Below are 27,352 nucleotides of genomic sequence, written 5' to 3' on the forward strand. Positions count from 1 at the left end.
AAAGCCACTTTTCAAACCTACAAGAGATACTGTAAAGTGTTTGATTCTCAAAATATTGATCACTTTGACTGATCGCAATTCAGATCAAGCATTTAACCAGCTATATACCCGAGACTTGGGACTCGGACTCTGAGGTAAATCACGTAAATTAGGACTTGATACTCGGGTGTTGATTGATGATTTGCACTGAAACAAACACTATCAACTTTGAAAAGAAAGTGCAGAGTTACTTTCGTCATCATTAAAGACTTGTAACTTCCTTACAAATATTGACTTGGACTTGCAAGGAGTTGATGCTTTGCTCAAGACTAGGGCTGGTTGTCAAACCTTAATATTGACTGAAATGTGTCTGTAACTAACGATCAAAAACTCATCAAATGTCTAGTAAAGTTTACTTATTTTTCAGATGAGATTATATTATCAGATAGTTCCTGATTGATGATTTTATTTAGCCAAACCTCTTGTGCTAATATTCAGGCATCGTAGACTTGAGACACGCTCAAACAGACGTGAGACATTACTTGAATTTGTCCAAATAGATTTAAAAACAAGAATGAATGTTCCCCACTGAGCTGCACAGAGACTGGAGCTAAATAAGACCAACACACACACCCCTCCACCACAACTGATCCAGCCAGTCACCCCTCCCACCAAGAGCATTGCTGAGGCATGCGTCCCCTCCTCCTCTCCAGTCGAACCCCGGCCGGCAGTAGGCAGCAGTCTGTCCACACTCAGCTCCTTGTTACTTATTTATAGCAGCTTCTTCCCCAGAGGAACAAAGTAATTGAAACCAAATGTGTTGCCGGGACTGATATGGGGAAGTTGGGCGGTCAGCCCACCCACCCCTTCTCCTCCCTCTCTCTCTCTATACACAGAGATTGTAGAAACGGGTGGAGGGGGGAGATTTAGAGCGAGCAGCCTTGGAAATCACTTTTCTTGCTATTTCATTTTCTGAACGAAAAAAGAAAAGAAAGCTCCCGAGCTTCATTTCTTCCCAACTCCTCGGTTCACAACAAATAATTTAATTTAACTGCTCCAGTCTCGGGGGGGCTCTGCATTTGTAAAGTGGTTATAATGTTTTTTTTCTCGGGCTGGTGAGCGCAAAGTGGGAAGAAAAGAACTTTAAAAAAAATTCTGCCAAAGAGAAAAGAAGCAAACTGCAAACTAAATGAGGAATTTAATTTGGTCCACTCTTTAAAGGAATAAAGTAGCAGCACTCGGAGCTCCGCCCAACGCCCCGCCCAACGCCCCGCCCACCACAGACACACTTAATGAGCAGCCCAAACAAGGCAGTGAAACCAAACTTACCATGATTTCTTTTCTCTCTTTTTCCTTCCTGTTCACTCTTTATTCCTCTCTTTACTTCCCCTTCTTTTCCTCAGTTCTGGTTTCCCGGTGAGCTCTGCTCGAGGTGTGTCAGGCAGATAAAAATGGGATTGAGTTGCTGCTAAAAAGCTGCATGAGGCCTTCACTGACTAAAGTCAAAGTCAGGCAGCCACCTCTGTCTTTCTCTCCCCTCCCCGTAAGCCTCCCTCTCTTGTCAGCTTTTCCAATAACAAACTGCTCCCCGCCTCTTTTGGCCGTGTCCCTGAGCTGTGAGCTGTTTCCTGGACTCGTGGTGGACTCCTGTGACCCGGCTGTCTCCCTCTTTTTTCTCCCTCTCCTGTTTTTCTTTTGCTGTTGCTCCAGCCCTCTGTTTTACAGCCCCGCCTTCCTGCCAGATTTAGGACCAGAGACACATGTGGGCTTCTGGGTTTGAAGTTTTAAAGAGGCGGGACTTGCCTCAGAGTGTTGTGTTGTCATGACGACCCCTCCTTCTCCAGCAGTCTTGCTTGTTTTATGAGAAAGTATATGGGGTGTGTTTGGATGCTTTTTTCACCCATGTGTGTATTGTGTGAAGCACAGTATAATATATCACAGAGAGTCATACAGCGAGTCTACCGGACAATAACTGTGTTTCATGGCTGGATGGAATAATGGCAACGACTTGTTCAATAACCACATTTCTTCTTTCCTTAAAGGGGACATATCATGCTTATTTTCAGGTTTGTATTTTGGGTTTCTACTAGAACATGTTTACATACTTTAATGTTTGAAAAATAACTTTATTTTCCTCATACTGTCTGCTTGAATAAACCTGTATTTACCCTCTGTCTGAAACGCTCCGTTTTAGTACTTTTCAATAGAATTGCGACGGAATTGCGTTGCTAGGCAACAGCTTACTGTTTACTTCCTGTCAGCTGATGTCATTCACATACACTGACAACAGGAAATAAACTGGGACACATTTAAAATGTTTACGTTTAAAAAACTTTGAAACGGTCTAAATATTGTATATTTGTGACATCACAAATGGACAGAAATCCTGACGGCTTGTTTCGAAAGCTCAGCTTCTGAATACGGGCTGTGTGTGTTTCTCTGTGGAGTGAGCGTTTCGATACTTTCACTGTATTTATATAGAACTTAAACCTGCTTTATAAAATAAAAGGCATGAAAATAATAATAGATATTTACGTAGTTGATTATGTTTTTAACAAAAGAAAATCTAATTCATAAATATTGACGACTTTGTGCATAATTAGTTCAGGAAATGGCTCAGATCTGTTTCATTGTTTTGCAATCATGTTTGACATTTTGAGAACCTTGTTTGTATCTGACGTGTGTGTGTGTCCTCTAGAGAGCTGTTCATTCAACTTTATGGGCTGTAGTTTGTGATGCATTTGTTTCAAAGGTTTTTCTAGTATACAGTTGACCCTCGAGGTTTGCTTTAGCGACATGTTTTGGATGGAAAACTTCATGAGCTATATAAGAGCATGCATGTGTGAGAGCACGTGCATGACAGTCAGCATGTGAGCTGCAGGAGAAAGAGAGAAAGAAGCGATTTAGAGAATGCAAATTCCTCTCCTCCACTTTAATGTTCTGTGGCCTGACAGCGAGGGAGGAAAAAAGCCTCACAAAGCTTCTCCTACAAAGCTCCACTTTCTTTTCTCTCCTCTCCCCTCTTGCCTCCTCTCTTCCTCCCTCTCCTCGCAGCCACACTGATCTCATTCTCTCTGCCTGCTTGTTTGTGGTGAGACTGATTTTGTAGGTTAGGGGAATACTTCATGCTTTGATGTTACATCCAGCCGTTTCACAGCGCTCGCGCCTTTGATAAGAAAAAAGCAAGGTGCTTTATTACTAAAAGAGGTTAAAAATCCTTTTATGTGCCCATAAAACAGGCTAAGCTGCAGATATGTTCGCGCCCCCAAATTCACCAACATGTTTGATGCCTGGTAATTTCAACAATTGTGAGTTTTTCACTTTTACTCCCACGATGAAAATGCTGCCACTCTCTCACTAGCAGTGGCGGCTAAAAAAAAAAAAGAAAAAAAAGAATAATAGCAATCATTGTCTTAACAGGCGAGGAGAGGTCTGAATCTTAAGTGGGCAGCCGGGACGAAGGCTGCAGACATCAGGGGAAACTCTCTGTTGTACCCTGGGCTGCGGCTGGAGCTCCGCTTGATGATGTATTAATCAATAAATAAAAGGGGAAATCCCCTAATAGACCTCTGGTTAAGAGAGGAGGAACACAGCGAGGCTCCGTCTAATAATGAAGACGTAGAGTAGGCAGATAGGCGGGAGGGGAGGCAAAGCAGAAGATCCCATACGCAGACGGATATTTAAACAAGAGTTGAGAAGAAGTTGGAGGCGATAACAAGGAGAGAGACGGCAGCTGAGCAGAGCTGATGTGGAGGCAGAGAAAACAGACTCTCTAAAAGGACTCATTGTTTGAGTTAAATGTCAGCGGGCGGAGTATTAATCGTCTCAAAAGTATGTATCAGGTAGACTGGCATTTTCTCCTTCACTTTCACAAAGCTGTGCAATTCTTGACTATCTTTGAGGTAAAATAAAATCAAACTAAAAATATGACTGACATGCAGTCATGTTAAGACAATTAGACGTGTACCCTCCAAGAGAAAATGTGTAACTTCTGTAAAGATTTTAACGTCTACACCCCTTTATTGTATTTTCCCACTGGCTCACTGCAGCCTGTAAAAAGTGTTTCCTTTCTCATTACCAGCCTCACAGTGGCTGCACAATGTTCTTTTTACAAGTAATTAGTCCAATTGGTGTTGTGTTCTGTTTACATGCTCAATGCCATCAGAAAAAAACAAAAAAAACGGGTCTAAGTGCAACACATTGACTCCAGCTCCCTACTTTTAAAAAGATACCACTGTGATTTTGTACTTTTTTCGAAACTATAAGTTATTAAGCAGAACTTTATTTTGAGTTCGCCAAAACTAGTAAACACATCACCTACTCAAAGATGGATCTACAGGGAGAGAAGCACTGGGAGCGCTTCGTGAACAAGTTAAATCAGATAAAGGCCGAACTCTAAACTTATTCTACTACGAGTAGTAGTACTATTTTTTTCATTTTCCGTGCGTTCTCATTCAAATGTCCGGCAACACAAATGATCAGTGCACCTGTGCAAGCCCCCGCAGTGCAGAACCTGTTTAGGCAACAAAGCTACTTGGTTATAGTTAGTAAGTATGTTTGTTACGTAAGTTAAGTACGCACGTGATGTTACAAAACTAAGAGTAAACTAGAATGGCACTCGGAGAGCGCAGACCTCTGCCAAGCTGCCCGGGTATGATTGCCGCCCTCTCTCCGTGCAGCTTGCTCCATCATCCACTTGTATTTTTGTTGATGTTGAGATCAGCTGTACGTAGCGGAGCATCGTAAAACACTTCATTCAAACTGGACAGAAACAAAATAAAACTCAACTAAACCGTCGTTGTTACTCTTTCCAACAATCACCAAGTGTGCTTTGATCCAACTCAACTGTAATTTCACAGAGTTTAATGTGAAAAAACGCCGAATCTACAGTCGTCCCCCTCCCTCCACTCCCCTGCTCTCTCTCTGTCCCTCTCTTTGCAGGCAGAAGGAAAGAGGCAGGGTGATGCGTCATGAACGTGTCATCAGTCACACTGCGCATGTCTTAAAGCCTGTGGTGTTAATGCTAATTCATTGTGCCACACCCCACCCCTCCAAAACATTTCATTCAAATCCATCGCTGACTTTTGGAGTAATCCTGCTAACGGACAAACCAACAAACCAACAAACCAACGGCAGTGAAAACATAACATCCTTCCTAGGCCTCCGGCCTTGGCGGAGGTAATAGGTCAACATTGACTTCTGGTTTCACACGGGACATAAACAGCGGTGTCCTAGGTAAAAGTCCTGTGTTTGTTTGACCCAACCGTCCACCCTGAACTCCTCCCTACGTGGACTTGGTCGCTCTTTATTTTTATTTACTACGTCCCCTGACTTCCTTAGAGGTATAGCCCTGGACATCCGAGCTCATGTGGGTTATATATGAATTACAGTGCATTACTTTTAGTAGGCATAGTTTAGTTTAGTTGGTGATCCCCTGAGTTTTCTTCTATCACCAACAGCAGGCTGACATTTGTGGTTCAAAGTGAAACGTCTCAACAACTGTTGGATGGATTACTATGCAATTTGGTGAAGACATTCATGGTCTTTGAGAGCTTCGATGATCCTCTGACTAAAGACGAGAAATCTGATTTACACTATAAGCTATCAAAGAAAACAACAAAAGTGTGTTTTAATTCCAGCTCAGTTACACAATGCTCCTTCCTTATTTAACCAGAAAAGTGCCTCTCTTTTACCGACGTATCTTTGCCAAGAAGCCTTTGCCTGTATCCATGAAGTCAGATTGACAGCTACAGTTTCCTCCCAACCCCGGTGTCTTTCAGTGTAGTTCAATCTGAGGTCATTTAGCCAGAAGCCCTGTGCTTCCTTTCTGATGTTTAATTCATCCAATTAGACCAATTCTGCCTCTGAGAAATGTTTTCACTGACAAATAAACCAATCCATCTGTAAATTCATGTCCGTCTGTATGGATGAGAGAAAATACAGAGGACATTACTCGCCAATCTATCGTGTTTGCCCATGATTTATACGTCTTTCAGCTTTATCTCTTCCATCTGTCAGCGTGTCCTCCCTCCAGGTATGGCTCTGTACGTCATTCCCGTATCGTGATACATAATGAATGCTGATGGTATTATTGTGTTCTTGTGTGATTCATACCCAAGGCAGAAAAGTCCCCAACATGCTTCTCTCAGCCCGAGTGTCTGGAGGATTCCCAGCCTGCTTCACTATGTGTATGAAAATAGCCAATTACGGGCCCAGACTGGCCCGGCCACTGGGTTTCAGAGCCAGTCCAAGTGCAGGCAACTCTGGTTGAATATGGATTGTGTCACAGATGTCATCATGAATAAATATGGCTATTTATTTCCAACTCCAACACAGTGCACTCTCTCTTGTTTACTCTTTCTGTCTTCCTCCTCCAGGTGCAAGTCTGATTCTTCTATTCTGCTTGAAATAAAGCCTACGCAGTTCAGACGTCTGTTGTGAGAAAACAATGAACTCAAGTTCATCAAAAAGGGGCCTCATTTGCTTCTCAACTCCTCACTGCGATACCAAAAGCATCAGATGTTGCCAGATCACAAGGCAACACACAGCAACAAAACAAGCGAGCGAGGAGGCTGAGGAGGAGGAGGAGGTGATTATCATAATCAGATGCGAATGTTATGTGGAAATTGACTAAACACCCTGAACATCTCTTGTGGGGCCCTTAGTTTTTATTGTTCAATCTTATTTGAGCACGATGCCAAAGAGGTTGTTTATTCCAAAAGTAAATCCATGTTTCCATTTGGGATGAAAATCATTACCTCATATCCCTCGCTCCGTATATTTCATGATTCTGAACAAATGATCTTTTCTAAATAAAGGAGGAAACAAGGCCTGCAATAAAACACTCCATCCATGACAATAAACTGATTTTTAGTGAGTCATTCGTTTAAATATTTTGTGAATGCAGAGTTGTATTGTCACTCTGCACAAGAATACATCAAACTCAGCACAGCAGAGAATGAAGAGACACAATAATAACTTCCCCCCCAGAGGAACACAAGACTCATAGCCTACAGGTGGATGCTGGGTGGAGGTGGGGCTATGAAATGCTGTATGCACAGCAGCAGCAGCGGTGGTAACAGTGTTTTTTGACATGAAGCGACACTGTCTTAAAATAAATGTAAGGGTTGTATGGGCTCATCAGACACCGAAAATATCAGGATGTTCTCACACAACATTCAGCTACGAATGTTGTGTGAGAACATCCTGATATTTATATACAGTATGTATAGCTATATACTGTACCTACGGAAAGTAATGCACTGTAATCCCACATAATCATGAACTAGGAAGTATAGAAAGACGAGGTTTGGGTGGATGGGTGGGTGAAAAAATACCAGATTTTTGCTCAGGAGACCGGTGTCATTGACCCGTGTGAAATCAGAAGTCAATGTTGATGTCTTTGTCATGTCCGTACTTACGTATTGCCACTTCCTCAGTTATTTTAACCCAAACCACAATCTTTTCCTAATTAACCTAAACTTAACTAAGTTGTTTCCTGTGAAGACGGAGGTTTATTTTGAAAAGACTGCATGCATGTAATGTGTGGATGCACGAAAAATGAGGAATAACTTTTTGTAAGATATCATACGAACCGTTGTATGTTGAAAATATACGTATATAAGTATTTACAGTATAAGTATAGAACAGGATTTTGCAACTCATCCCACAGGGCTGGCTGATTGATATTTCTTTCCTACCCAAGTCCAGAGAGTTTCTGCAACTCTTAAGCCGCCGACACATGATCAGGGTATCTGCAGGTTTCAACAAGTCAAATTTAAGACCTTTTAATACCATTTTAAGACAACTATGAATGCAATTTAAGACATACTTCATGTCTATACTGGCAAGAAAGTACTAAGGATATGAAAGAAAATTGGAACCACCGGAATTACTTGCAAATTTTTTGCTGTGGTGGTGAAGACGTTACCAGCGGAAACACTGTTGCTCCAGCTTTGCAGCGGTCCAGCCGAAAACCAAAATAGACGGCTCGTTTCTTCTTCTTTGGTAGTTTTGGAAGCGCTGTTTCCTGGTTCACTGTGCTAGTTATGATACAGCGCCAAAACATCGGCATATTGCCGCAATTGCAGCTACAAATGACAGAAATCCATCAATTGCGATGCATATTAGAAAATAGTGTTTTCCATGAAGACATCCGTCAGAGTTTTGTTGAACGTTTGAGGCGTGGCGAAATTTGACGGAGGCGGCCACCTCGTTATTCTCTATGCTGGAAAAAACCCTGCACTCTCCAAGCAAACAAGATAATGCATTTATTTTTTTAAATGAAAGTAACGTTAATGAATTTTTAAGACCTGCCAAAATTGTATTTAAGACCTTTTTAAGACTTTTTAAGACCCCGCGGGAACCCTGTTTTTTCTTATGGCAAGCGGTGCTGCCCGACTAGGCGGGAGCGCTACCTTTGGCATGGCGCACCGCTCCAAATCGCCATCGAGCACTGTGTTCAAAGTTCAAATGATTTCAACTTTGACCTTGGTTGCCGCTGACCTTTCAAAGCGCATCCAGTGAGAACAGCTGCAACTGTTGTTCTTGTTGCCTAGAAACAGTGAATGGTGTTGCTTGCGCTCTTTTTTGTGACCTATTTTACCTGCTGCCTCTGAATGAAGAGCAAATGTCTTCATCATGTTAAGGCAGTTTTAGACATTTTCCTAAACTTCTGTCCTTAACTGGCAAACCTAATGAGGTTCAATCCAACCAGCTGCCATTATGTGTTTTTAACTACACATTTCACCATACACAACACTATCATGTCCTACTACATGACATTGACTAATGAAGGACGGATGCTGAGTTAAGGTATCAATGTGGGCTCTCACCTTTTCTGTCAATGAACACTTCTTTCTTTCCCCAACTTCCTCAGTGCTGCTGACACAGCTCTAAAACTTCAGCACTCAAATGAGCTGGTCAATTCAGCTATTTTCGTTTTCTTCTCAGCACCTCAAATCCATTTCCATGTTAATGAGTCATTTTGAAAGTCACCTCGCCGGAAAGCAATTGTCTTGATTGGCAAAAATGTGGCCGTAGCTCACCTGGAGGTGTGGGCAGTGGAAAGTGAAGATAATGTTATTTTTTTTTATCATATTATATCTTCTCTCTATCTCAATGCAATCTCTATAAAGTTTCCTTACTTAATACTCCGGTACTGAACTCTTTGCGTGGTTGTTACATGCACTAGCTACAGGAAACAGAGGCCGCATGAGGCCTGTAGTTGTTTGATTTTACTTTTATATTCTCAATATCTATTAATTTATTAATGTTACTGTATTATTAACAGTAGACACATGTATTTTCCTTCTTCTCAGTTTTCATGGCGGTGTGCTCTGTTCTCCGTTTCCCTTTCTTTCTTGCCTTCCTCTTTGCCAGGAGGCACGTCTTTTTCCATCAGAGGAAGTGAACTCACTGAAATCACTGAGAGCGATCTGAATTCACTAACAATCAATGGAACCGTCAGTCACCACCAGCCGGATGCAAAGCACGTATACTCTACTTGTATTCCTATCATGTGACTCGCCTTCAGTTTTCACCAACACTGTCATTTTTTTTCTATAAAAGTTGTAGTCATTTATATGGCTTAGAGGGGATTTTTTTTGCTGTGTCACAGCTCGACAGAAACCAGTCTTATCCGCTCTCGCAAAACGCTGCTGTGTGCAACAAACCGCCCACACTGTGTTGCATTTTACAGGATTGCATCAGTAAAGTTTCTCCACATGCATTTTTAATAAGAAACAATGGCCTTTTTGCTGGATGTGCAATTTAAGCAGAAATGCTCAGTAAGTAATCATAATAAGGTCGATGCCACGAAACGTCCCAGGGAGCAGTCGTACCCATACTAAACCACGCTGACAAGAAGTCAACGGGGCCTTTTAATAGGTCAAGCCGGGATGGAGTCAACTTTATCATTAAAATATACGACAATGGCATGTGTAGTTGGGGAATTTGTAAACATACAGTAAGATTGGGAGCAATTTTAAAAGCAGAGCTTGAGCTACACTCAGCTGCACCAAATGTGCATTTAACTTAAATATGGGACTGTTTCCCATTGAATTGTCGTTAGCAGCAAAGCTACAGTGAGCACAGAGGCAATTCAATAATGCAGAATCAGAGCTGTAGAAGTGATATCTTTGAGCTTTATGATAGAGAAAGAGAGCAACCATCCATGTGACCATTTCTAAAAGCTTGGACTGAGGGGGAAGTCCTCATTACGCTGACCCGCCAGATGGTTTGTTACACAAAACCATCTGAGATGCCGTGATTGGAAACTGTTTAGAAAAGGGCAGTCACTTTCACAAAATACTTGGCAGGTGATTGGATGAACCACCTCTCAATCAAACACTTGCCGAAGCCAGTCGGGAGAAGAGCGGATACATCTTTTCCATGTGCGGGCGCACCACCGGCCCGTCTCGCCCGCACCATCGGGGAGGTGGAGCGTGAGCGCGTGCGACAGTACCCGAAATATGGTGATGAGAGGATAACGTACCGCTGCCGTAAAGTGGTATCGATGCCGTTGTATCGGAGCCGTTTTGCGAGTACGAGTACATGATACTGGTATCGGTGCATCCCTAGATGGACTGAGGGGGAAGTCTTCATTACGCTGACCCGCCAGATGGTTTGTTACACAGAACCATCTGAGATGCTGTCATTGGAAACTGCAGGCACTTTCAAAAGATACTTGGCAGGTGATTGGATGAACCATCTGTCAATCACGCTCTTGCCGAAGCCAGTTGGGAGAAGAGCGGAAACATCTTTTCTATTGAGAAAAGCCTTCAATGTTCTTCTTTCAATGAAGAAATACTCTCCAGTCCTGATATATCTGACGCTATTGGAGCATCTATGCCAACCTCTTTAGGCCACCATTGTTGTTTTGAACGAACAGTCACCTCTCCGTGTTGTCTCGCACATCCAAACCCTGCCTGTAGCTGCCAGTTGCTCCTCACAGGACGCTGATTGGTCCGTGCTCAGACTGTTTTTTCACGCACGTCTAAAGCTGGTCTGAAAGCAGCCTTTGGAACAGTTCTATGACTGGTGAAGTCAGATTTGAGCCCCATTATTTAGTAGAGGTAAAAAGTGTACAGTCCATATAAAAGTTCCCCTAATGGAGTTGGACCAGACAGGCCTCATGAACTGACTAACCTGTAAAGACAGCTCTCGGCTCTCCTGGACTCTACGGCCTCAAAGTTTGAGAGTCTGGGGAAGTTTTGACATTTGGGAGTCAAGAGGGGGAGAGTCAAATTAAAAGAGACAAGGTGCACACATAGAGACGAGCCCAGCAGGTTAATGATCGCTGTGCCACCGCCAGGCTCCAGCCATCTGGTTAGCTTGTAATAGAAGCTGTTGCTGCTCAACACAAATGAAGCTGCAGAGGAGGTAGGAGGTAATTTGGTTGCAGGGTAGTAGGAATCTGGTAGAGAATGCTGATTAAATGTGAGAGTGGGTGCGATGGTACAGTACAGCGCTTGTTTCCAGATAATTAAGATATGAGCTACAGGTGACAGTGATGCTAACAAGCACGGTGGTATCTTTGCCTCTTAGTGAGCAGAGCCTGCCAGCGTGACAGACAGCAAGTCTTCACAGGATGTCCTTATGGTTACCGGGACTCCATTAAATGTGACAGAATTACAGAGTCTGAGACACAAAGTTCAGCTTTGAGATGCCACAAAAGAAGATAACAAGAACTGATTCTAAGACAGAAGGTGTGACTCACGCAGTCATTTTTCTGTAAATGTGTGACCTCAATTTGCTTTAAGTACATGGATTCAGACATTATGTAACGGCATGCTCACCTCCTGTTGTCCATAAATCCTCTGTCACAATGTATAAAAGAACAGGGGCGACTCCTCTGGTTGCAAAAAGAAGTCTGATTGTATAGAAGTCTGAGAAAATGAGCCTACTTCTCTTTTGATTTATTACCTCAGTAAACATTGTAAACATGAGTTTATGGTCTCAATCTCTAGTTTCAAGTCTTCTTCAATACAGCATGATGTTCATTTAGTAAATTATGGTCCCATTTAGAGTCAAATAGACCATAAAGCAGGGGATGCTTTAGGGCGGGGCTACCTTGTGATTGACAGGTCGCTACCACGGCGTTGTCCAGTCTGGGAGTTGTAGTGTTTAACCCTTTCAGACTCAGTTCATGACAGTTAACTGTAACATTTTGATCGCCTGAAAATGTCTTATTCAGCGTTATTATATGTCAGTGTTGTGTGCATAGCGTGTTTGTTGCCCCCAAGTGGCCAAATAAATCAATTAATGCTGCTTTAAGTAAAGTCAAAGTCTCTTTCATAGCTTTGTCCGTACATCTGAAGAGGACTGTAAGATGTGATTGAAAGCTCTGCAAAAAGCTGCTTTGACCTTGAGATTAGGTTATCTTGTCAAACTTCTTTGTTTTCTCTTCAGGTCTGACTTTTTGCACCAAAAAACGTTACGTTATAAGTTATTTTCCAGCACTAAAGGATAACACTATTACACTTTTTTTGGTATCTTCCCGCGAGTCGCTGGGAAATTCATCAAACTAATTATTTTAAATTTTAAATGAACATTCATCTCTATGAAGGAGGAGCATCTGTTTAATTTTCAGCCGTGTCATTTCCACCATCAGTCGATCTTGATCTGTTTCATACACTAATGTTCTCTCCCTCCCTCACCAGCCTTCTCTGGCTGCATTGTTTTGAACAGAGACAGAAGAGAAACATATTGCTCCTATTATACCCTGGCGTTTGGTTTTTCCACAGAAAGCAGTGATTGTGTTTCCATTGGAGCGCGGTGATGTAGATGATGGCTTTGGCAGGCGGCAGACAGGCCCGCTCTGATGAGCGAACACTCCGCTGGAGGAGAATGGGACGGGGAAAAGGCATGAAAAATGGTGCAGCGTTTAGCGTCGCTTGGCACCGCTGCCGTGGGTTCATTGAGTCAGAAACGAAGAGGCCGTCTTTGTGGGGTGTGACTGTCACTGCCGGATGACAGATTGCATTCTGGGTCCTCTGAGAGGAGCAAAGAGGATGAGATAATGGTTATGAAATAAAAGTCCCCCAAAACTGTGAAAACAGACAAAACAGGGCGACATAAACTGCCAGTTTAAGGTGAAATATTCAGCTGCAAGACAAAAACTGCCAGCAAAAAAATGATTTCTAAGCAGTGCATTCGCACAATTCCACCCTCACATCACTGCACATATTGTGTTAGAAAAGCCGTATTGATCTGTAGGCAAATGGCATTTTTGGCATGAAACATCGCTGCTTGTCACTTCGGGGAACGAGCTGACAACCTGGCCTTAAGAAGTCAATAGACGAGTTTCCACAAGGGGCCAAACAGCGCTCACTCCCTCAGATGGGGACATTACGTTGATTGTTGTTAATTCCCTCATCCCATTGTCTGGTCATCAGAGGGGATTTGTCAGTCGAGCTGAACGGTACTTTCAAATCAACGCAATTGAATCTTGTGAGTCACAGAGCCAGCTATTGTAAAAGAGCTCAAAATATACCTAAATCTGCTCTGCAGTAGTTGTGCAGGGAGATTGATTCAAATATAACCAAAATCTCGAGTTAGAAGAGCCTATAAAGCAGTAAGAGCTGTGGAGTTTGTGATTATTATCCTCATTGTGAGAAACCACCTTCATACTACAAGTATTCATATGACCATTTGTTATTATAAACCAGGTTTCAGCAACATGCGTCTCTGCAGCTCCTCTCCAGTGACTCCCTGTGGATTTATAAAAATGGAAATGAATAACTGTTTTATTTGTTTACATTTTCATTTTTATTTATCATTGTTGTAGGTCTATGGTATGACGGTACGACGGAGTATTAGGGCCACATTGAGGGAAAAAAATAAATCTGAGATTTCGAGAATAAAGTCAAAATATTACGAGAATAAATTCATAGGTTTACGAGAAAGAAAGTCATAATATTACGATATTAAAGTCAGAAGTTTAAGAGAAAAAAAAGTCGTGGTATTATGAGAATAAAGTCATAATATTATAAAGTAGTAGTATTACGTGTTATTTTCTTTTTTCTCGTAATATTACTACTTTTTTTTCTCGTAAAGTTATGACTTTATTCTCATAAAATTAAGACTTTTTTTCTTGTTAAGTTATGACTTTATTCTGTAAATCTCAGATGTTTTTTCCCTCAATGTGGCCCTAATACTCCGTAGTACATTGTCTCTTTGGCCCTCACTGCATTAGACTTATATACTATAAACTTAGACTATAAACTGTGTTACCTTCATCACAATGATCAAATGTTTTGCGGCTCCAGACAGATGTTTTTTGCCTAAAATGGTTCTTCTGATAGTAAAGGTTGCTGACCTCTGTTATAAACTATTGATTAATTGAGCTTTAAAAAGAGAATACATTATATTTTTTTCTGAATAATTCTTCGTTAGGCTAAAGGCAAAGTAATTAATCAGTATGCAGTAAGACTGGCTGTATTTTGTACAGTAAAACATGTTGAGTTTGTCCTGCAGTGAAACAAGCTGGTGAAGTGATTAATCTCCTCACTATCAGAACTTCCCTTCCAGCTCGCATGATCAGCGTAGCATCACATGAAAACTGCACAGCAGCTCCGAGCTAAACGCTGCTTAATATACGTCTATCAAACTCTTGAGTTTGAGGCTATACTCTTGGCAATGTCATACAAAAAGCAATTACATGCATTAGCATGCTAACTGCAAATATTAACTTTTACACAGGCATCCGTAAGCATGTGAGTGTGATAAACCCCTTCCTATGCCTTTCTCACTCATCTCGACTGGGTATATAAGGGTTGCAATCCTTTAGAAAAGCTTATCTCGGGAGCGAAAGCAGACGAGGTAGCTTTTATGGATCAGCAGCGCATCGCATATCAAGTGCGTTCCGCCAAGGGCAACCGAGAATGAGAGCACTTACAAAGAGAATGGAGGAACTTCTCAATCTAAAAGCTCCTGTCAGACTAAACAAACAGTCGTCTGCATCAACCACAATATCACAAGGACTCGCTTTGAATGTTACCGTGACTTTGAAGAACCTTCAGATGGAGCAAAGTAGCGCCGACAATTGTCACAGTTTGTCTAAGTCATTAAAGGACGGATAGAAGGACGGAGAATAAAAAGATTACCGAAAAGCATAAAGCAAACTTTTGTACTTCCTTATTAACTCCCGCCTTCAATTCATAGCTTAGTCAAAGAAATCTACCTCCTGTCTAGACACAACTCCGAGAATTTATGGGAGGCTGCAGAAGAAAAGCTCTGGAAGTAACGTTTCAGTGTTTTTGTGGAGCAAACCGACACTAAATTAGACACTGAATGCTGCACAACAAGGACAAGGACATACAAAGAGAAGCATGAAAAATCTGCCGTTAGCTTCCTTGAATGCGTAGCCTCTCTTTCTAAGCGATTTTGCCCTCGGCTAGATTTTCCACCTCTTTCCCCGTTACAAAAACACACTGTTCCACAACACAGCCGTGTACAAGGCCGGGATAGTGCCAACAGTAAACGGCTGTTAAACAGCACAGGGAACGTTTATTGTTCTAATTTCTCTGAGCTACATTTATTCTCTGCCACGGCGCACAGTGCAGGTTGGGGTAATGGAAAGGTTGAGAGGGAGATGAGGACTGACATGTGTTTAACGAGCTGGGATTGAACCGGAGGTGTTACAGTTAAACAACGAGTGTTAAAAGCGGGGCTGGGATGTTGTCTATCGATCCTATAAAGTGAAGGTCAAAGATATAGTTTTAAAGGGAAATGGATGATGTAAATGTTTAGCAAACTTTGCTGACAGGTGCACAAAACTCTATAAGTTTAAGAGTCTCTATAATAGGGCTTTGTATCGTTTAAAATATTACGATATCAGTACCAATACTAGTACCCTTACAATGATACCGATGCCAATACAGTGTACGTAAATTGATACCTTTATTGGTATTGGTGGTGGTATCGGACCCGATACTGGTATCGGTATCGGTGCATCCCTACATCTTGCCATGCTCAACTGCCACCCTGCTCGACTTCACACTTTACAGACTGGCCCATTACCGCAACAGCTACAACCCATACAATCACAAGTCATATTAAATCAAATAGTGCTTGCGGTGATTGGCTGCGAGCATAACCATACAAATAGTAGATCTGAGTGCAAAAAGGATCAAATGCAGGTATCATTTTACTGGAGAAATTTCTATATTACTTGGTTATTTCAGTCGATACCTTAAAAGGTATCAAGTACCAATACCATCCCTACTCTATATGCATGAAAGTGGAGCAGAAACACACATCTTTTTCACTTTTTCTAAATATCAGACGTTGTTAAATTGTGCAAACCTGCAGGAGCCCAACAATATCCATAAAAAAATGTTGACTCATCTCTGTCTAACTGTGCTGGGACATAAACCAGACTGATTCTGTCGCCGGTCTGGTAACGGCACCAAAGCTGCTTTTGTAACCATAATAGCCATTTAATGCTGCTATTTACTGTGAGGCATATACAAGCCTAAAGATAGATGGTTATTGGCTGTGTCCAAAATAACTCCTTGTTTACTATGCAGCTAAATGTGAGGCGACAATGCTAACCACTGCACCACTGTGCCGTCCCAGTTGGTGTTCACAGTGACAACACGGAACATGCCGAATTGGCTAGTGACAAGTGATGATTCATAACCCTCTCAGTTGACAAGGAAAGAAGGTGTCGACACATCCAAATGATTGTTTTCTCTCAGCTCTACAGGAAATTACTTCCACTGACTTGTTGATCGTGTTTGCACTGTGGAGACGCAGGATACCATCGTATTCATTAGATGTTAAACTCTGCACTGCGTCTGCTGAACTTTATAATCCAGACGAGGACCTGAATGAACCGTGTTTTCCATCTCCCACACTCAAAAAAAAATCACCTGCTGCAGCTCCCTTGTTATAAAGAGGTTCACTGAAATACTTCAAATATAAAAACATGAAGGATGTGTTACGATAGAGTCAAATCCATCGACAGAGCGACCTTCAAACTTCACATACAGCTTCTGTGCAGGTTGGAAAATATAATTAAAACAAACTTGATGTAAATATAATTGTATTTCTGAAAGCTTCTAATCTTTTACTTTTATATTTCATATACAGTTTTCACGTTCCAAACTCAATTAGAGGCTGAAAGACTGTTGAAACACACAATCACAAGGCATATTAAGACTCATAGAGTGGGACAAATAGACACACAATGCCTGCAAGCCTGCTCACACACACACACACACACACACACACACACACACACACAATACTTTGAATTGCCCCGTAAAGCTCCCAAAACTTCTCTTCTTAATTCTTCCCTTCAAAAGCAAAGCCAGGGGAGTAATCCACAATCTCAGGATCTTCTCTTTTTTTTGCTTCCAAATGCAAATGGAAATCCTTGTTCTACAAACGGCTTATCGAACGGCTCAGAGAGGGAGGCTTCTCATCGGCTTCCTGCAGAAAGGGAGCTAAACGAGAAGTTCATGTATTGCAGAAGCCCCAATCGACCATCCTGCGATGCTCTAATTTCTCACCTCTACAGGGAAAGTGATTCTGATGCACGGAGAGGAATCATCAAGCGAAGGAGTTTAAAGCTACACCACATCTCATCTGCCACAGCCACGATGAGTATCCTCCCCCTACTAGTTGAGACTGAAGGCGATACAGTCAGTTCAAGGTTTTTGGGTCCAATAGAGTTACTTTTAACAAAGTTTGACCATATTTAAGGGCTCAGTTTAAGATACCGCTAATTTAATCTCGTAGGGGCATCCTGATAGTTGAATGGTTGAGGCAACAGTTACAGTTAGAGGTCGACCAATTAATCGATTTGATAGATTAATCGGGGCTGATAGGACATTTTATGAGCTATCGTTATCGGTGGAACTGGGCTTTGATAGTGGTCAATGGCTGAGAAGCCAGCACCTTTCATAAGGGGACGTACATCACCATTTGCATGGAGGCTACATTTACATAATGAGGGCCAATTTTGTTGAAAAATATGTGTGCATGTGATTAACTTCTGATCATAATCTAAACTAGAAGTGCACTTGGCGAGCGCAGACCTCCGCCAAGGCGGGTTTCATGTACGTCGCTGCCCCCCTGTAGTGGTCTGTGGTGTTAATGCACAGGCTGAGCGGAGTTATTAAAGAAAATTCCCGAAGCCGGATCATGATCAGGATCGCCACCAAAATCTAATGGATTGCCAAACCCCATCCCTCCAAAAAATGTCATTCAAATCCATCGCAGACTTTCGGAGTTATCGTCCAAACGGACAAACCAACGCCGGTGAAAACATAACCTCCTTCCCAGGCCTTTGGCCTTGGCGGAGGTAACGACTGTTAAAGTAAAATGTCACTCGTACTTCGAGACTGGGAAAAGGGCCCCGGCCATATGCACGATACGTGTTAAATATTTATTTAGACAGTTTGAGATACTTTTTTCAGAAAGCAATTTTCCACTCCATGAAAATCCTGGCTTCAACGCAATATTCTGGCGATAGTTTTGGAAAATGGGCTAAAACTTTGATGTCAATCACGGCATTTACGGTCTGTTATTTCTTAGCAGACTGTTGCTATGGATAACAGACCATTTCTATGGACGTAGTTCTGATCTCGGACTTTGGCGCACCATTTTTGTGTCAAATTATTGATTTCTTAGCTGTGTAATAAGTGGGATAATGTACAGATAGCTGGTCATTGTTGTGAAATACACCCCCTCAGGGCAATGCAAGACCCCTGTGTTGGTTTATTTCACAACAATGACCTGCTAGCTGTACCTTATCCCTTACTTAGATATTAGTTAGTTATATAGTTTGTGATAAAGTCAAGGATTGCTCATTTCCGACAGTGTTAATATCTTTTCACGTCATCGGTTGACCTCTAGTTACAATCCTGGGTTAAGGTTAGGGAAGAGTCGTGGTTTTGGTTAATAAAAAGGTAAATGTTTTAATTTCCCAGGAAAAGGATCAATAAAGTTTATCTTCAATTGCAGCTCTGTGATGTGACGCAAAATCCAGAAAGTCAGATGTGCTACACGTCCATCCACCACCCACTTTCTACCTCGCCACACAAAGGGCACACTGCTTCCTTTACAGTACCTAATGTTTGACATTGGATGCAAATAGTATGGCGTGGAATCGTCCAATTGGGGTGTAATTCCTAAGAATACTGGACTTCAAGAAGGGTCGTTATCTCTCCTGTCTAGCACCACCAGTAACTAACTGCAAAATGAACATAAATGATTTAAAGCTTTTTATTAAGTGCTGTTGGGCTGAATCACTTTAGTGTTTTTATCTACACAAAGTGACAAAATGACATTCATTTATATGCAAATGTGGACGTTTTTTCGAGGATTAGTTCCTTTACATGTCAGACCTCTTTTACACATCATTAACATGCATTTCATATCAGCTTTGTGTCCAGATATAATTTAAAGGGACTACAGCGCAGATTAAACACCTCCTCCTCTGAGAGGAGATCTGAGATCAGATTGCTTTTTATCGAACACAGACTGCTGCGCTGGCCACAATCACATACATACATTTAGCGACTCATTACTTATGAGTTGGGAATTGCATTGAATGCATTAAATTACATTGAGCTGAAGTGAACTGAGTCGAATGGAATAAAGCTGAACTTACTTGGACTGGAGTGAACTGAAGTGCCATTGAATTTGCCATCTATTGAAATGAACTTAACACAGAGAGAGTACAGACCTGTGCTGCCGGCTGCTGATAAGCGAAGCTCTGTTGTATGTCTGTGTGTGTGTGTGTGTAAGCCTTGTATCTGCTGTTTGATTAGTGTTGTTGGGATTGTTGCTACTGAATGTCAGACACTTCCATGCAACGCACCGTTTGGCAGATGCAGACTGATCAACGTGTCAGCGCTGGCAGCCAGGCAGCTGAGCTGTGAGTTGTATTTGTACGTGAGAGAGCAGCTAACCGAGGAAAAGAGAGAACGAGTAGTGAATACAATGCTTCCGTACTCAGTTTGCAATGTAAATGTTATCAAACGGCAGAGTAAATGTTTTTAGATCAGAGCAAACTAAAGAAAATGTTGGAATGAATATTTCGACCCACCATGGAGGATACTGCACCAAAATATGAAGTCCATGGAGAACTAAATAACAGTAGTTGGAGAGCATATCAGAGTTTCAACAATTATATATTAAAGGCTTATGTGATGTCCACTCCCAAAGCCTTACGTGATATCTCCTTGTTTTGTCCAACCAACATTTCGAAACCCAAATTCAATTGAAAATTAAAGCTGCAAGTAGTGATGATCGAGCCCTCGCACCTTCGTGCACGTCGGGGCTACTTGCCGGACGCCGGTCGACGCAGCCTTACATTTCTGTGACCATCGGACACCGCAAACACAAGTTAGACGTTATTTCCTGCGTGGATTGAGTGACCGATTGCAAATATTTCACTACTTCCTGTGTCCACTATTTGGCGCGAGTACACACGCTTAAAATGTATTATGTTGATCTATATCAAGTGTAGATCACACAATGTAAATTTCATGTAAATCTGATGATGTTTGTTGCATAACGCTGACTTCCTGTTGCCAGTAGGTGGGGCTACGACTAGGAGCCAATATTGGCATTGAGGCGTCCTCAGGCCTGGACTGCTATGAAGTAGGTCAAGTTTGAACAAGTACCGTCGAGTTACAACAGTTTGTCGTTTAATGGCGAATCGTGTAAATTCTGTGCCACACCAACGCCGTTTTGTGAAAACTCACAATTGGAGCATCTTTTCATTAAAAAGTTCTTTAGTTTGTACTGACCAAATTTGAAGTTGATCAGGTCAAATCTATAGGAGGAGTTCGTTAAAGTACAGAGCCTGGAAATGGCTAAAAATATACGAAGAATTCATACATCTAGGGGAAACGTGTCGTCAGATCTACTCAGTAGGGGGCGTTATCGAGCCAATTTTCTACACCCGAGCACGAGACCCATATCAGATATCTATTTCACGCACGTCTGACGAGTGTGGCAAATTTCATATAAAGTTGAGTAGCCCAAGCACCCCATTTTTGCGCTCAAAGAGGCAATAGAATAATAATAATCCTTAGAAGAACAATAGGTCCTCGGACCGATGTTGTTGGTGCTCTGGCTCTAATGATGTTAATTGAGAAAGTCAGCAAATCCTCACTTTATGACACTTGAGAAATAATTTACTTAAGGACCTGGCTTTTTACATGGGAGCTTTGTAATGTTAGAAGAGGATTGTACCACAAAGTTAAAGGCATGATTATCAAAGCTATAGTGGGCTCTAGCGTTGGCTGGAACTAAGACCAAATGTACACAAATGTATATGAAAAGGACTGTATACGTACTTTTGGCCATATAGTGGCGATATATCACCAGCATGTGAGCTTGTCTTTACTCTTAATATTCTTAAACATTATATAAGAGAATGAAAAGGAGAGATAGTACGTGTTCTGTTTATGAAATACAGCAACGTCTTCCTTTCATCCGAATAAAAGCTCGGAAGTTGTGTCACAAATCTCCTAGCAACCATCAGTTAAGAATCCGCAGTAATTAAGAAATGTACACTATGACAACCAGACTCCACTCTCCTCCGGTACAGCTGCCAGTCAGAGGAGCATCTTATTAGCGAAGCAAGCTGCTGATGTGAAAAAAAACGACACGACCTGCTGAAGAAGAGCTGGCAAGTTAATTGCTAAAATATAGATCATGGACATGAAAAAAGAAGATGTATTTCTTTGAGATAAAAAAAGTAATTTATATAGCACATATTGAGCAAGGAATTCTGGATAAAGTGCTCAAAATTATGATAAAAGAACTTGAAGTCATTTGATAGAGAAAGCACATTGCTAAAGTAGCGTAGACTTTAACATGCAGTTCATACAACCACCTATTAGGTTAAAAAGTCAGTGGAGCTGTAACAACAAAAGTTAAAAACAAGGTAAGGTAGTTAAAAATCCTCCACTGATGTTTCTATCCTTGCATCCAAATGGACAATATTACATAATTTGTGTCCATAATTGCAAGAAGGCAGTTCACCGTAGGTGTTTGAGTTTTTGCTACACTAAACATAAAAGTCTACGGACCTGAGGAGTCTACCAGTGATATACAGTATATATAAAGTATATCAACAAGAGTCAGGGACAAGTCCATGAAAAGATTTATGAACAAGGACTGGGATTGTGAAATATATTCTAAGACTGACAGGAAGTCAGAACAAGGACTTTAGAACAGGACTGATTTTATTATTTTTTCTTTCCAGTTTCAACTGTGCAGTGCTCTGTGTGAGCTCTTATCTCCTTTTTGAAGAGACATTAAAGCAAAAAAAAATCAGTCAGGTATACTTGTAACAGGCCGGATCTGTTCTTTAGATAACAGGCTGCTGTTTTAATTATGTTCCTTGTATGCTACTGGAAAGTTAAATCTAAGGTAACGATGACTCTAAAGTAAGTGGAGCAATAAGATATAGGTAATTGTGAGTACAATTTCTGTATTTTCCTTTCTTGAACCAATAACTGGAAGTTTTTCTTCTTGAGTTGGACAGGAAATTGGTGTCATTCATACACTGATGCATTTTTAAAAGCAGTAAGATCATCAGTATCAACGGCAATATAGAGTTGGGTGTCGTCTGCATAGCAATAGCTCATGGATGATGACCTGTGGTGTTAACATATAAAACAAAACTAAAAAAACAAGTGGATCTAGAATTGAACCATGTGGCACTCTATGATGAGCGTTTAATGGGTCAGATTAAGACGTTTGCAGGTTGTTAAATTGATTTACAGTCGCTAAGAGTAGTGGAGAGAAAATTGCTTTTTTTGCAAGAGTGGGTGTATGACTGCTGTTCTACCACTTTGCGGTACAGTCTCTACTGCCACTACTGTTAAAAGCATGAGTGGGAGAATGGTTTAAACCATTTAGAAGATTTAGCCAACAGGCAATGAAACCAAAACATATTTAAACAAGTCATGTTTGCCCTAACACAGCATATTTGAGTCAGTAGTAAAAACATTCTTATTTTAGTGATATAACTGTATCATCAGTTGCTTTGGCAGAGTTTGATTAAGAGGATATTGCACTTCTGATGTTCCTCTCTGAAGAATGAAAGACAAATTCATGCAAAATGATCATCTCTCAGCCCCAAAACAGAGGAATTGTATTCATAGATGATAGTTTAGCCTCAGTCTTTGAGAGCACGGTTAATGATTGGTGATGATTGTGTGTGTGAAATTGATTAAACATATATAAACATGCATCTGGTGGTTACAATTCAAGCATCCTTTTTTGCTCCCCTCAGGCCTTAGGAGCATAAACTCCACCTTCAAAGCTCCACCTCATCACCGAGCCTGTCTCCTCTGCTAAAGGCTGACTAATCCTGCAATGATATCACTGTGATAGCATTCTTCAGCAGCAATTTAGCGCGGATATTTCCTTAAATACTCGACAGAGATTACACTCCGCACTTCTCCCTCAGCAGAGCCGAGACAATGGCTGTTATTTAACATTTAAACCACCGTCTAAATGATGTAACAGGGATTGATGAATGAGGTCCGGGGGTTAGGGAGAGGTGGGATCTGATAAGTGAGCTGCTGCCCGTCAGCAGAAAATGATCAGGGATGAAACTCTCAGCGAAAAATGAAACGGGTCTTTTATGGACAACCAGGCGAGACGACGGAGCGCGGAGGGAAGTCCCGTCACGTCCAACCCACTCAACTGTGGCGAGAGGAGTGTGTGTCAGAGAGAGAATGTGTGTGTGTGTGTGTGTGTAGGTATAATCACGCATTTTTCTCTCTAACTTGGTGGTTGTTTCCTGCAGAGGAGAGCGAGGTAAAGGACGAATTTTGAAGGACTGGCAGTGGCTCGTTGCACTCTGCAGCTGTGTCTGAGTTTGTGATCCACAGCGAGAGGAAGAGCTTTAATAGATCACAGAGAGAGTAGCGGAGGGCGGTAATATGAGCTTTGGAGACAGACAAGACAGGTAATAACCGTCTGAACTGTAGGACTCCAGACCCTAGGAAACATTCACAGAGACATTTTCCACTGTTATCAATTATATTTATATGCTTCTCAAATTACAATATATGGGATTAGACATTTAAACACAATAAGAGGTGCTATGATTGATTAATCAGGGGAAAAGGCTACTAGCGACTTCAGTGACACACAGGAACAAACATGTCCAACAGCACATAGAAAGACCGTACTGGAACCAGATATTGATTTTACAAGTTTTGTTTTTGATTACTATCTTCCTGAATTAAAAGTTTCTTGTTTTTTTTTACTTTTTTTCTCTCAGTTGGAGGTTTCAATCTTTTAAGACGTCTGTCTTTAATGTATAATGGACACAGTACCTGCCCGATGCCCCAAATTGGTCCCCGAGACTCCTGTTATGATGTAGCAAACGGATAGACTGGACTCCCACCTTAATGATTGCTAGTTGTTTTATATATTATTGAATCCACACTGTTCTTTTTTTGTGGGTTTGTTTTGTTTGGGGCGTTTGCAGAGACGCACAGGACTGTCTTACGTGTTCGTACAAAATACAAGATTGTTTTCTTTTTTTTTTCTGATGATTAGAGTAAGTCTATAAATCACACTTATTTCAAAGTATAGCATGGCTATTCTGACCACAACATAAATCTTGAGATTCAAAGTTAATTCTTGACGTCAAAAACAGAAAGTCAACACGGATGAGAAGGCCTAGCTGTGCGTGGAATCATAGAAAGTTTGAAAATCTAGAGTTCGATGACAATTTAGGAAACTCAATCTGCTGATGAGGACTGTGTGCTATGGTCGAAAGCTCTGGAGCAGCTACTAAGTGGACCTTGAGGTGAGATTGCTTTTGTTAACCGAACAAATGTTTAATCAACATGTGCATTTACAGTAGAAAGTTAGGGAATAACCCGGCAACATCCTGGTACGTGGATTAAACAACAGGTACAAACCATAGACTGTATATAAAGATGGACGACATGACAGCAAAACATCTGGATCGCCCCCTGGTGGCTGGCTGCAGTATAGGTCATAAAGTCCGCCTCCTCCATGTTAACGGATGGGACATGGGCCAAACTAAAACTTTAATTAGCTTTGTTGGTTTTAACGGGGGTGAGACGTCATGATCACTACTGCTTAGACTCTGGACCAGGGATATTTTGGCTTCATTTCTGTACAGTGGGAGGAAGTGGAGACGCGTTGTCCATCTTTACATACAGTTTATGGTACAAACACATTGGATTTCCTCCATGCAAGGCTCTGGAGCTCTGCACTAGCTGAGCATAACTCCCTAAAAGACCGTCGGCTACGCTACATGCATCACAACAACAGAGAAGGTCCTTACAGACCAACACACAGTTAGACAAACTTTAAGGAGGTGCTCCACTTCTAGAGATATCACAGACAAAAAAAAAAAAAAAAATGTAGTGATCAAACAGCAGGCCGCAGGGGAGACAGTAAAGTCATCATCTGTGCACAGGTTCAGTGTATTATAGACACGCTGCCGAGCTTATGAAGATCTTATTTCTCTCTGCAACTTAAGGCACGATCTCCAGCGGCCTCATTACCAATATCATATAAATACATAGCCTGGGACCTTGATTTGTTCAATAATTCAGCTGCTGATTCTCTCTTCCCTCAGACTGCAGCTGCCGAAGGCAAGTCTGGAGGATGTTGTTAATACTGAGTGGGGAACACAACTCCTGCGTGTGTGAGTAATAGCATCGGGCAATTGGATGAATACATCAGCAATCGCCGGTGGACTAAATCCACTGCCAGTGGAAGTTCCTTTGCTTATACAGTCTCTTTTTACTCTAATTACCTGGATATTTGGAAAAATATAAAGTCAAAGTAGTGCAACAGTCTTGAGGCTTTACACAGAAATCCCTATCCCGACCTATGGGGCTATCAATCAAAAAGTACAAGATTCATATTAATAACAACACTAGTAACTCTTCAAGGAGACCAAAGACGTGTTAATCAGTTATTTTTGGAAGTATCACAGAGTCTGATTAAACGTTTTACAATGAGTCGGAATTTACTCTCACAACTTAAAGGGACTATTTGTAAGATTCAGAAATGCTGCTTAACAGCGACACCTGTCGCCTTGAAATCAACAAAAGTCAGCGTCGAGCTCGCGCCTGCTCGCTCTACATTGACATGAATGAGCATCGCTCAAAACAGTGAGGAGACACACGTCAGCTAAAACTACAATATCACTCTATATTTCAGCTGCTTGGCAGTAATGTTAGCTGACCAGACCAAGGTCTCTCCATGAATCAATGCTGATACTGTGTTTGCTTCTCCTGCCTCAGCACAGGCTGAGGCAGCGGGTCTCCCCAGCGAGAAACTCGTCACCCTCTGCCCGCAGCCGGAGTGAACAGGGAGACACCGGCACCCGGTCGGTAACGAGACAACAACGTTTCTCTCTGAGGAGCCCCGTCACTTCACAAGACACGGGAAACCTCTGTTGGTCTGGAGGAGCTGCAGCAGTTATTTCTGCACAAACGTCCACTGAACATTCACTAGATATTCTCAGAGCTAAACTAACTCTTCTGCAGTGTGGAGTGAGCGCGCGTTCACGTAAAGAGGTGGAGCGAGTAGGCGAGATCGCGCGCGCTGTCTGAGTAAAGGCAAGCAGGCAGAGGAGCGCGGACGCCGGCCACACGCGAGCGCGCATATGTGAGCAGGTTGATATTAGATTGGATGGCTGCACCACGGCTAATTTGATAGCATCCTCCACTTTGGACTCTCTGGCTTGAAGCTCCCTCAAAAGGATGGCACTTTCAAGACAGTTTGCAATCGGTCGACAGTGTCGTGTGGGATTTTTTTTTTCTCCTCGGCCAGTGAATCCACTTGTTGTGACAAATCCATTAAAACGTCTTGATTTCAGTCTGAAATGCTGGCGTGTCCGGGTCCTAAAAACTGACAGAACAACACATCTTATATGTCAGCAGAGAAAGCTGCCTGGCAAACTGTCACTTTGACGCACAACATGAACGTGCAGTAAACAGATTGAGCGTCATTGCAAAGGATCCAAGACAAAAGAAGAGTAATGAATAAATCACATCTCTTTAGCCAAGACCAACACACTGGGCGGGCTGCTGTAAATATTTTTCAGCTGTTGTCTGTTTTTCAGCAGATTTCTTCATGACTAACAGCAATTAGCAGTAATTAACCACAAACATGTCCTTGACAGATTTCAGAGCAGATGATTTCCCACAGAGCAGCAGCAGCCCTCCTTCTTGTTGTTTCAATATAACAGAATAGAGGGATGAAAAGCTCTTGTTCAGCATCTTGTGTGAAGTAATTGATGGCCTCTCGTCGAGGCTGAGCGTACTGCGGCTCGCGTTAAGGAGGCGTCCTCTCATCAGCAGCAGCAGGATAGCTGTTGAGGCCTCCCGAGTTT

General features: G+C 41.9%; 1 protein-coding gene across 4 annotated transcripts in view; it reads right to left on the reverse strand.

Annotated features, from left to right (window-relative positions):
- Window positions 1-27,352, reverse strand: part of sgcd (sarcoglycan, delta (dystrophin-associated glycoprotein)) — a 309,980-nt gene that overhangs the window by 145,865 nt on the left and 136,763 nt on the right. The window contains exon 1 of one of the 4 annotated variants that reach the window (XM_037747837.1): window positions 1,309-1,743. The exons of the other annotated variants lie outside the window; for them this stretch is intronic. Within the exon in view, the coding sequence (XP_037603765.1) occupies window positions 1,309-1,311 (3 nt within the window). The 5' untranslated portion in view covers window positions 1,312-1,743. Of the gene's footprint in view, window positions 1-1,308; window positions 1,744-27,352 lie in introns of those variants that run through there. 4 annotated transcript variants of the gene reach the window in all.

This window comes from Sebastes umbrosus, chromosome 17 (assembly GCF_015220745.1).
Source record: "Sebastes umbrosus isolate fSebUmb1 chromosome 17, fSebUmb1.pri, whole genome shotgun sequence".
NCBI lineage: Eukaryota > Metazoa > Chordata > Actinopteri > Perciformes > Sebastidae > Sebastes > Sebastes umbrosus.